General features: G+C 47.4%; 1 protein-coding gene across 3 annotated transcripts in view; it reads right to left on the bottom strand.

Moving 5' to 3' along the window:
• The window catches only part of cryz (crystallin, zeta (quinone reductase)), a 39277-nt gene that overhangs the window by 24944 nt on the left and 1607 nt on the right, over positions 1 to 12726 (bottom strand). For all 3 annotated transcript variants that reach the window (XM_085983568.1, XM_085983567.1, XM_085983566.1), the window contains exon 2: positions 10661 to 10786. In XM_085983568.1, the coding sequence (XP_085839694.1) occupies positions 10661 to 10780 (120 nt within the window). In that variant the 5' untranslated portion in view covers positions 10781 to 10786. The remainder of the gene's footprint in view (positions 1 to 10660; positions 10787 to 12726) is intronic.

Genomic DNA, 12726 nt, shown 5'->3' with positions numbered 1-12726 from the left:
ATCCCAGGTATCAGCCTGGTGAATCTTCGCTGCACTCCCTCCATGGCAAGAACATCCTTCCTCAGGTAAGGCAACCAAAACTGCACACAATACTCAAGATGTGGTCTCACCAAGGCCCTGTACAACTGCAGCAAGACATCCTTGCTCCTGTACTCGAACCCTCTCGCTACGAAGGCCAACTCCTCTCGCAGTCCGTGTCCATATGCAGCAAGACCTGGACAACATTCAGACTTGGACTGACAAGTGGCAAGTAACATTCGCACCATACAAGTGCCAGGCAATGACCATCTCCAACAAGCGAGACTCTAACCATCCCCTTGACATTCAATGGCATTACCATTACTGAATCCCCCACTATCAACATCCTGGGGGTTACCATTGATCAGAAACTGAACTGGACCAGCCATATAAATACTGTGGCTACAAGAGCAGGCCAGAGGCTGGGAATTCTGCAGCGAGGGTCTCACCTCCTGACTCCCCAAAGCCTTTCCACCATCTACAAGGCACAAGTCAGGAGTGTGATGGAATACTCTCCACTTGCCTGGATGAGTGCAGCTACAACAACACTCAAGAAGCTCGACACCATTCAGGATAAAGCAGCCCGCTTGATTGGCACTCCATCCACCACCTTCACCATTCACTCCCTCCACCACCGGCGCACTGTGGCTGCAGTGTGTACCATCTACACGATGCACTGCAGCAACTCGCCAAAGCTCCTTCAACAGCACCTTCCAAACCCGCGACCTCTACCACTTAGAAGGACAAGGGCAGCAGACGCATGGGAACATCACCACCTACAAGTTCCCCTCCAAGCCACACACCATCCTGACTTGGACCTGTATCGCCGTTCCTTCACTGTCGCTGGGCCAAAATCCTGGAATTCCCTTCCTAACAGCATTGTGGGTGTACCTACACCATATGGACTGCAGCGGTTCAAGAAGGCGGCTCACCACCATCTTCTCAAGGGCAATTAGGGATGGGCACTAAATGCAGGCCTAGCCAGCGACGCCCACATCCCATCAATGAATAAAAATAAAAAAAACATACCATTTGCCTTCTTAACCGCCTGCTGCACCTGCATGCTTATCTTCAGCGACTGGTGCACAAGGACACCCAGGTCTCGTTGCACTTCCCCTTCTCCCAATCTATTGCCATTCAGATAATAATCTGCCTTCTTGTTTTTGCCACCAAAGTGGATAACCTCACATTTATCCACGTTATATTGCATCTGCCATGCTTCTGCCCAATCACCCAACCTGTCCAAATCATACTGGAGTTTCTCGACATCCTCCTCACAGCACACACGCCCACCCAGCTTTGTGTCGTCTGCAAATTTGGAGATATTACATCTAGTTCCCTTGTCTAGATCATTAATATATATTGTGAATAGCTGGGGTCCAAGGACCGATCCCTGTGGTATCCCACTAGTCACTGCCTGCCACTCGGAAAAAGACCCGTTTATTCCAACTCTTTGCTTTCTGTCTGCCAACCAGTTCTCTATCCAAGTCAAAACCTTGCCCCCAATCCCATGTGCCTTAACTTTACACGCTAATCTCTTATGCGGGACCTTATCGATGGCCTTCTGAAAGTCCAGATACACCACATCCACTGGTTCTCCCTTATCTATTTTACCAGTTACATCCTCAAAAAATTCCAGTAGATTAGTCAAGCACAATTTACCTTTTGTGAATCCATGTTGACTTTGTCCGATCCTGTCACTGTTTTCCAAGTGCTCTGCTGTTACATCTTTTATAATGGACTCTAGCATTTTCCCCACTACCGATGTAATTCCCCGTTTTCTCTCTACCACCTCTTTTGAATAGTGGGGTAACATTAGCTACTCTCCAATCCATGGGTACTGTTCCAGGTTCCATCGAATGTTGGAAGATGATCAACAATGCATCTACTATTTCTAGGGCCACTTCTTTAAGTACCCTAGGATGTAGATTATCAGGCCCTGGGGATTTTTTGGCCTTCAATCCCATCAATTTCAGTAACACCATTTCCCTGCAAATACTGATTTCTTTCAGTTCCTCCCTTTCATCAGACTCTATGTTCCCCGGCATCTCTGGGAGGTTATTTGTGTCCTCCTTTGTGAAGACAGAGCCAAAATATGTATTTAGTTGGACTGCCATTTCTTTGTTCCCCATTATAAATTCCCCTGATTCTGACTGCAAGGGACCTACGCTTGACTTCACCAATCTTTTTCTCTTCACATATCTATAAAAGCTTTTACAGTCAGTTTTTATGTTCCCTGCAAGCTTACTCTCATATTCTATTTTCCCCTTCTTAATTAATCCCTTTGTCCTCCTTTGTTGAATCCTAAACTGCTCCCAATCCTCAGGTTTACTGCTTTTTCTGGCCAATTTATATGTCCTCTCCTTGGATCTTATGCTATCCCTAATGTCCCTTGTTAGCCACGGTTGAGTCACCTTTTTTGTTTTATTTTTATGCCAAACTGGGATGAACAAATTCTGTAGTTCATCCATGCGGTCTTTGAATGTTTGCCATTGCCTATCCACCGTCAACCCTTTGAGTGACATTCCCCAATCAATCCTACCCAACTCGCGCCTCAGACCATCGTAGTTTCCTTTATTTAAATTTAGGACCCTAGTCTCTGAGTCAACGACTTCATTCTCCATCTTAATGAAGAATTCGATCATATTATGATCACTCCGACCCAAGGGGCCTCGTACAACAAGATTGCTAATTAATCCTTTCTCGTTACATAATACCCAGTCTAAGATGGCCTGATCTCTGGTTGGTTCCTCGACATATTGGTCCAGGAAACCATCCCATAAACACTCCAGGAATTCCTCCTCCACAGTATTGTTACTAATTTGGTTAGCCCAATCTATATGTAGATTAAAGTCACCCATGATGACTGCTGTGCCCTTATTGCACGCTTCTTTAATTTCCCTTTTAATGCCATCCCCAACCTCCGCCTTACTGTTTGGAGGTCTATATACCACTCCCACTAACGTTTTCTGCCCCTTGGTATTTCTCAATTCTACCCATACAGATTCCACATCATCAGAGCTTCTTCTTCTTATCGTGTCCACGGACAGTCTATACATAGCCCAGCCAGAACTGGACACATTTTTGCGCCTTGTTGTTGGATTCGGCAAGATCTGCAACAGTGCAGGGTTCCTCTAACGATGGGCATTGCAGGAGATGTTGCATAGTCTGTGCCTCAGTTCCACATTCACAAGTTGTCAGGCTGGTTGAATATCCCCATTTGCTTAGTGACACCTTTGCGCAACCTACACCGGTCCTAAGTCTGTTAAGGCACTTCCAGATTGCCCAGTTGCAATTAGCTCCTGGGGGAAGGCTTTCATCAGGTAAAATTTCCATCACTGGCGGTTGTTCAAGACTGGTGAGCCGGTCTTTCCACAAGGCGATGCGGACTTCAGATGAGGTTGATTGTAATGGAACAACACTGTTCATGAAGCTCTTCCTTGACTTTAGGCGGCTGGGTGTAGGTGTATGACAATGCAGAGGGTGCCTCTCATCTGATGTTTGACGGAGTCGCTCTTTCTTGCTGGCTACCGTTCTTCTTATATCAGGGGGAATGATACCCGCCAGGATATATAGGCTGTTGGTGTTTGTTGGTTTTAAGCAACCTGTGATAAATCGGCAGCTTGCATTCAGAACGGCATCCATCTTCTTGGCATGAGTAGACCTTTCCCATGCAGGGCAGGCGTATTCGGCAGTGGAATAGCAAAGAGCAAGTGCACTGGTTCGCAATGTTTTCGGGCTTGCTCCCCATCTTGTGTTAGTGAGCTTATTCAGGATGTTGTTTCGTGCGCTCACTTTTGCCTTTGTCTTCTCGATGTGGTTCTTGAAGGTGAGGCATCGGTCAAGGGTGACTCCTAAGTAGATAGGGTGCTCGCAATGCGTCAGTGTTGCTTCACACCAGGTTACTTTCAACTGGCGTTTGGCTTCACGGTTTCTGAGGTGGAATGCACAAACTTGCGTCTTTGATGGGTTTGCACGAAGGTGGTTTTCTTCATAGTAGGATTTTAGTCCCTCCAAGGCCTCAGAAAGCGTTTTCTCCACGGTGTTAAAATCAGAGCTAATATCCTTCCTTACAATTGTGTTAATCCCGTCTTTAACCAGTAATGCTACCCCACCTCCCTTTCCTTTTTGCCTATCTTTCCTGAATATCGAATACCCCTGGATGTTGAGTTCCCAGCCTTGGCCATCCTTGAGCCATGTTTCCATAATCCCAACCAAATCATATTCGTTTACCTCTATTTGCGCAGCCAATTCGTCCACCTTATTACGAATGCTCCTCGCATTAAGACACAAAGCCTTCAGGCTTGTTTTTTTAACGTTCTTAGACCTATTAGAATTATTATTTACTGTGGCCACGTTTTATTTAAACCGTTGATTTCTCTGACTGCCACTTTTGTTTTTCTCCTTCCTATCTTTTGCTTTTATCCTTGTTTCCCTTTCCTCTGTCTCCCTGCTCAGGTTCCCAACCCCCTTCCATTTTAGTTTAAACCCTCCCCCAAGAGCACTAGCAAACACGCCCCCCTAGGACATTGGTTCCAGCCCTGCCCAGGTGCAAACCTCCTGACATCTAACCTAGATCTGGCCGTATAAATGTGTGACCCCTGGTCCTCCCTAACCTATTTAATTGGAACAAACTGTCAACTGGAACACAATCTATTCCCTTCATTATCTTATGAACCTCAGTCAGATCACCTCTAGGTCTACACCTCTCTAAAGTGTAGAGTCCCAACTCTTTTAGCCTATCTTGATAATAACTAAGATGCTTTAAACGGGGAATTAGTCTAGTGGTCCTCCTCTACATCCTCTCCAATGCCTCAATATCACCCACCACGTGAGGAGACCAAACCTGGACACAATTTTCCAAGTGCGGCCTGACTAAGGTCTTGTACAAGGACAAAACAGTATGCCTCGTCTTATACTCAGTTGTCCTATGGATACAATCCAACACCCTATTTGCTCTAGCTATAGCTTCACGGCTTTGCTCATGTACCTTTAAGGATGTATGCACTAGAATGACCAAATCACTTTCTATCTCCACTTTCTTTAATGCTTTTCCCTGCAGGGTGTATGAATATTGAGCATTTGCCCTGCCCACATGCATAACACTACACTTACCTAAGTTATACATCATTTTCCAGTCATGAGCCCAATCTCCCAACACCTTAAGATCTGCCTGAAGCAGACGAGCGTCGTCTACAGTTCTAAGATCTAGGTATCATCATCAAATTTGCAGATTGTGCCCCCAACACCTACATCCAGATTATTAAGAAAAATAGCAAAGAGCAACAGTCCCAACACTGATCCCTGCAGGACACCACTGGTGACTGGTCTCTCCAAACAGATCCAGATCCGTCTATAACTACATTCATCATGGGAACGGTAGCATAGTGGTTATGTTACTGGGCTAGTAATTCAGAGGCCTGGACCAATAATCCAGAGAGGTGATTTAAATCCCACCACGGCAGCTGGGGAATTTAAATTCAGTTAATTACATAAATCTGGAATAAAAAGCTAGTATCAGTAATGCTGACCATGAAACTATCAATTGTCTTAAAAACCCATCTGGTTCACTAATGTCCTTTAGGGAAGGAAATCTGCCATCCTTGCCTGTGATGTTGCTGGTCATCTTCCAAAATTCGATAGACTCTGGAACAGTTCCCATGTATTGGAGGGTAGCTAATGTTTACCCCACTGTTCAAAAAAGGTGGTAGAGAGAAAACGGGGAATTACAGACCGGTAAGCCTGACATCGGTAGTGGGGAAAATGCTAGAGTCCATTATAAAAGATGTAATAGCAGAGCACTTGGAAAACAGTGACAGGGACAAAGTCAACATGGATTCACAAAAGGTAAATCGTGCTTGACTAATCTACTGGAATTTTTTTGAGGATGTATCTGGTAAAATAGATAAGGGAGAACCAGTGGATGTGGTGTATTTGGACTTTCAAAAGGCTTTCGATAAGGTCCCGCATAAGAGATTAGCGTGTAAAGTTAAGGCACATGGGATTGGGGGCAACGTACTGACTTGGATAGAGAACTGGTTGGCAGACAGAAAGCAAAGAGTTGGGATAAACGGGTCTTTTTCCGAGTGGCAGGCAGTGACTAGTGGGGTACCGCAGGGATTGGTCCTTGGACCCCAGCTATTCACAATGTATATTAATGATCTGGACGAGGGAACTAGATGTAATATCTCCAAGTTTGCAGACGACACAAAGCTGGTTGGGCGTGTGTGCTGTGAGGAGGATGCCGAGAAACTCCAGTATGATTTGGACAGGTTGGGTGATTGGGCAGAAGCATGTGAGATGCAATATAACGTGAGTAAATGCGAGGTTATCCACTTTGGTGTCAAAAACAAGAAGGCAGATTATTATCTGAATGGCAATAGATTGGGAGAAGGGGAAGTGCAACGAGACCTGGGCGTCCTTGTGCACCAGTCGCTGAAGGTAAGCAGGCAGGTGCAGCAGGCGGTTAAGAAGGCAAATGGCATGTTGGCCTTCGTAGCGAGAGGGTTTGAGTACAGGAACAAGGATGTCTTGCTGCAGTTGTACAGGGCCTTGGTGAGACCACATCTTGAGTATTGTGTGCAGTTTTGGTCGCCTTATCTGAGGAAGGATGTTCTTGCCATGGAGGGAGTGCAGCGAAGATTCACCAGGCTGATACCTGGGATGGCAGGAATGACGTATGAGGAGAGATTGGGTCGATTGGGCTTGTACTCGCTGGAGTTTAGAAGAATAAGAGGGGATCTCATTGAAACTTATAAAATTCTAACAGGACTGGACAGACTAGATGCAGGAAGGATGTTCCCGATGGCGGGGGAGTCCAGAACCAGAGGTCACAGTCTAAGGATAAGGGGTAAGCCATTTAGGACTGAAATGAGGAGGAATTTCTTCACCCAGAGAGTGGTGAACCTGTGGAATTCTCTACCACAGAAGGCAGTGGAGGCCAATTCATTAAATATATTCAAGAAGGAGTTAGATATATTTCTTAAGGCTAAGGGGATCAAGGGATATGTACTGAATTTGGATGATCAGCCATGATCGCATTGAATGGCGGAGCAGGCTCGAGGGGCCGAATGGCCTACTCCTGCTCCTATCTTCTATGTTTCTATGTTTTCTATGACTCCAGATCCACAGAAATGTGGTTGACTCTTAACTGCCTGACTCTGAAATGGCCCAGCAAGTCACTCAGTTGTAAAAAAATGCTACAAAAAATAATAAGAATAAAACCAGATGGACCACCTGGCATTGCCTTGGCACAGGCTTTGGACACGACAGTGGCACACCCAGCCCAGTCGACCCTGCAAAAGTCCTCCTCACCAACATCTGGGGACTTGTGCCAAAATTGGAAGAGCTGTCCCACAGACTAGTCAAGCAAAAGCCTGACATAGTCATACTCACAGAATCATACCTTTCAGCTAATGTCCCGAACTCCTCCATCACCATCCCTGGGTATGTCATGTCTCACCAGCAGGACAGACCCACCAGGGGTAGCGGCACAGTGGTATACAATCAGGAAGGAGTGGCCCTGGGAGTCCTCAACATTGACTTCGCACCCCATGAAGTCTCATGGCATCAGGTCAAGCATGGGCAAGGAAACCTCCTGCTGATTACCACCTACCGCCCTCCCTCAGCTGATGAATCAGTACTCCTCCATGTTGAACACCACTTGGAAGAAGCACTGAGAGTAGCAAGGGCACAGAATGTACTCTGGGTGGGGGACTTCAACGTCCATCAACACTGCTGGCTGAGTCTTCACGGACATAGCTGCCAGATTGGGCCTGCGGCAGGTGGTGAGAGAACCAACACGAGGGGAAAAACCTACTTGACCTTGTTGTCGCTGAATTGGAGCCTGAACGCACCAAGTGATATTCGAGGTCGACGTATACCCAACTTCAGCTTCGAGTAATAAGACTCAGACGACTGTGGTATAATCGAATTGTGAGAGTACACCTTTATTACAGAGCTCTGGGAGAAGCTGCTATGCACCCGCGTGCAACCGCCGGACTTCTCGTTTTGCACACTTAAAGATCCTACCTTTATACAGTAGTCAAAACAATTCATTTGATTACATAATCACCGCGATACCCCGTGACATCTATAGCAGTTGGCTATTTTAAGCAAGCGATGTGCCACAGGGCTAAAACCTTTTGGGACCTTTGACCGCAGACAAGATAAGCAGAAGTAAAACAATAGCTCCAGACTGTCCGTCCTTGCAAGATAACCACAAACGTTCAATAACAAGATGCATCTGGCAATTACCTCATCCCTGCGTACGTGCGAGCCCAAGGCCCACTGTTAGCCAGTTTTAATGTCAAGTATCCCGACAGTCTTTGCAAAGTCTTTGCTCCAAAATTATCTTCAACAACCTCGTCCTCACCAATCTACCTGTCGCAGATGCATCTGTCGATGACAGCATTGGTAGACAGTAGTGACCACCGCACAGTCATTGTGGAGACGAAGTCCCGTCTTCACACTGAGGACACCCTCCACCGTGCTAAATGGGACAGATTCAGAACAGATCTAGCAGCTCAAAACTGGGCATCCATGAGGCGCTGTGGATCAGCAGCAGCAGAATTGTATTCCACCACAATCTGTAACCTCATGGCCTGGCATATCCCTCACTCTACCATTACCATCAAGCCAGGGGACCAACCCTGGTTCAATAAGGAGTGTAGAAGAGCATGCCAGGAGCAGCACCAGGCGTACCTAAAAATGAGGTGCCAACCTGGGGAAGCTGCAACACAGGACTACATGCATGCTAAAAAGCGGAAGCAGCATGCTATAGACAGGGCTAAGCGATCCCGCAATCAACGGATCAGATCAAAGCTCTGCAGTCCTGCCACATCCAGCCATGAATGGTGGTGGACCATTAAACAACTAAGGGGAGGAGGAGGCTCCATGAATATCCCCATCCTCAATGATGGTGGAGCCCAGCACGTGAGTGCAAAAGACAAGGCTGAAGCGCTTGCAACCATCTTCTCACTGGATCCATTTGACTAAATCTTCTGCACTGCACTGCACCTTTAGCTCAGGTAGGATAAGAAAATAAGAAATAAGAGCAGGAGTAGGCCACACAGCCCCTCGAGTCTGCTCCACCATTCCACGAGATCATGGCTGACCTTCTACCTCAACTCCACTTTCCTGCCTGCTCCCCATATCCCTTGATTCTCTGATTGAGTTAGACAGGATCAGGTCATGACACTAGTTGGGAGTCGGGCCTGCGAGCACTCTCAATTACACACCAATTTTGATTACCCATCAGGGACCCCTTTCCACTATGGTGGATAATTGGGGTTTCACCCTAAAAGAGGGGAAAAAAACATTTAGGACAGTAATCTAAATCAGTTCTTTTCCCGTGACTAACTAAATCCATAAGTTTGAAGTCAAGACCAATATATTCTTGCAAAGACCAATATATTCTTGCACAGTGGCCGGGAATTGTGTCTGTACCCTGCAGGTTTAGTCATTAAAATGAAGCCAAGTGCCTCATAATTCAACAAAGTTATAATCTCGGCACAAAACCATTGCCTTGTAAAGCAAATGACTCTCTTGTACATTGATAGCATCACTGATACTTAAAAGGATAAAGGAGTTTTTTAATGCCCATCATAGGGAGTACTGGAGAATGAAACACTTCAATGTTGGCATGCACTGTCAGGGTCGAGCACTCCTACCTCGTGTGGAGCAGGGGCTGGATGGAAAGCAAAATTGTCTCTCTACTGCCTCCAACCTCAAAAGCACCAGCAATTTTCATTTCTCTTCGCCGCCCATTTGGATAGCCTGAATGACAGACTCTCAAGTTAATGCAAATTAGAACTGAATTAGAGAATGTACCTCACAGAAACAGGCCATTCAGCCCAACTGGTCCGTGCCGGTGTTTATGCTCCACACCAGCCTCCTCCCACCCCTCTTCATCTCACCCCATCAGCATATCCTTCTATTCCTTTCTCCCTCATGTGTTTATCCAGCTTCCCCTTAAATGTATCTGTACTATTCACCTCAACCACTCCCTGCGGTAGTGAGTTCCACATTCTCACCACTCTCTGGGTAAAGAGGTTTCCCTGAATTCCCCATTGGATTTATTGGTGACTATCTTAGATTTATGGCCTCTAGTTTTGGAATTCCCCAAAAGTGGAAACATTATCTCTACGTCTACCCTATCGAACCCCTTCATAATTTTAAAGACCTCTGTCAGGTCACCCCTCAGCCTTCTCTTGTCTAGAGAAAGGAGCCCCAGCCAGTTCAGCCTTTCTTGGTAGTCATAACCTTTCAGTTCTGGTATCATCCGTGTGAATCTTATTTTGCACAGTCTCCAGTGCCTCTATATCCTTTTTATAATATGGAGACTAGAACTGTGCCCAGTGCTCTGAGTATGGTCTAACCAAGGTTAGATACAGGCTTGTTTCGTACTTGAAGAGTTGGGTTGACACTGGCCAAACTTCATTCACTTAGGATCCTTTCAACCAACAGAAATGGGAAAAGCTGCGTGTTAATTTACCGCTTCGTAAACCCAAATCTAATTTAACCCGATCATTCTAAACTGAATTTGAAGCTTGTTCCGAGAGGTGAAAGTAGAACCGTTCTAAACTAATGTATCATCAAGTCCCTCTAATATGATGGTACTGAGCAGAATGATGCATTTTACCTGATTTTCGCTTGGTTTAGGTACAGGAATATCCAATTGTAGCTTGAGGACTGCTGGCCCTCCAAACTCAGAGACTCGCACAGCCCGCATGAAGGATGCAGCTGATCGTCCAGAAGCCATGGCGATCTAAGGATGAATTAGTTACTCCATTAAATCCTGCCCACACTCCTGTATTCTCCTGCAATAATTCACACACAGTTTAACGAGCCGGCCGTGGCTCAGTGGGCAGCACTCTCGCCTCTGAGTCAGAAGGTTGTGGGTTCAAGTCGCAGTCCAGAGACTTGAGCACATAATTTAGGCAGACACTCCTAGTGCCAGTACTGAGGGAGCGCCGCACTATCGGAGGGGCAGTACTGAGGGAGCGCTGCACTGTCGGAGGGTCAGTACTGAGGGAGCGCCGCACTGTCGGAGGGGCAGTACTGAGGGAGTGCTGCACTCTCGGAGGGGCAGTACTGAGGGAACGCCGCACTGTCGGAGGGGCAGTACTGAGGGAGCGCCGCACTGTCGGAGGGGCAGTACTGAGGGAGTGCTGCACTGTCGGAGGGGCAGTACTGAGGGAGCGCTGCACTGTCGGAGGGTCAGTACTGAGGGAGCGCCGCACTGTCGGAGGGGCAGTACTGAGGGAGTGCTGCACTGTCGGAGGGGCAGTACTGAGGGAGTGCTGCACTGTCGGAGGGTCAGTACTGAGGGAGCGCTGCACTGTCGGAGGGGCAGTACTGAGGGAGTGCTGCACTGTCGGAGGAGCAGTACTGAGGGAGTGCTGCACTGTCAGAGGGGCAGTACTGAGGGAGCGCCGCACTGTCGGAGGGGCAGTACTGAGGGAGTGCTGCACTGTCAGAGGGGCAGTACTGAGGGAGTGCTGCACTGTCGGAGGGGCAGTATTGAGGGAATGCTGCACTGTCGGAGGGGCAGTACTGAGGGAGTGCTGCACTGTTGGAGGGGCAGTACTGAGGGAGCACTGCACTGTCGGAGGGGCAGTATTGAGGGAGTGCTGCACTGTCGGAGGGGCAGTACTGAGGGAGCGCCGCACTATCGGAGGGGCAGTACTGAGGGAGTGCTGCACTGTCAGAGGGGCAGTACTGAGGGAGTGCTGCACTGTCGGAGGGGCAGTACTGAGGGAGCACTGCACTGTCGGAAGGGCAGTACTGAGGGAGCACCACACTGTCGGAAGGGCAGTACTGGGGAGTGCTGCACTGTCGGAGGGGCAGTACTGAGGGAGCACTGCACTGTCGGAAGGGCAGTACTGGGGAGTGCTGCACTGTCGGAGGGGCAGTACTGAGGGAGCACTGCACTGTCGGAAGGGCAGTACTGAGGGAGTGCTGCACTGTCAGAGCTGAGAGAGCGCTGCACTGTCAGAGCTGAGAGAGCGCTGCACTGTCAGAAGGGCAATATTGAGGGAGTTCTGCACTGTCTGAGGGGCAGTACTGAGGGAGTGCTGCACTGTCAGAGGTGCTGTCTTTTGGAGGAGGTTAAAACGAGGCCCCATCTGTCCTCTCAGGTGGACATAAAAGATCCCAGGGCACTATTTCGAAGAAGAGCAGGGGAGTTCTCCCCGGTGTCCTGCCCTTTATTTATTCCTCAACCAACACCACTAAAACAGATTATCTGGCCATTATCACATTGCTGTTTGTGGGAGTTTCCTACATTACAACAGTGACTACACTTCAGTAATGTACTTCATTGGCTGCAAAGCGTTTTGGGATGTCCTGAGGTTGTGAAAGGCGCTGTAGAAATGCAAGACTTTTCTTTTGACAAATTGCTGTCTTCAACAGTCCACACATTCCATGCTTCCAAATTGCTTAATTCAAAGTATCTGGTTTTCTGTTAAATTCCTACTTTGTGTTATTTATGTTGCTGAATTCAAATGATTGGATAATTCAATTTAATGCATAGAACAAAATAAAGACTTTAAATGATCAGGAGTAGACTGTATCTTGGGAGACGGGTCGAGATTACTCAAACTCATTTGATGCAGATTCACGCAGGGAGCAGACGTTCATTCAGTCAGCTGGATTCAAACACAGGTCCCCGAGGCAAAACTCCCAGTGTTTCTAACCACCAATATG

This window comes from Somniosus microcephalus, chromosome 3 (assembly GCF_052327205.1).
Source record: "Somniosus microcephalus isolate GS21.2 chromosome 3, FLI_Smic_1.0, whole genome shotgun sequence".
NCBI classification, from domain to species: Eukaryota; Metazoa; Chordata; class Chondrichthyes; order Squaliformes; family Somniosidae; genus Somniosus; species Somniosus microcephalus.
Note: the sequence above shows the minus strand (reverse complement) of the source record. Positions and strands in the feature narration are given on the sequence as shown.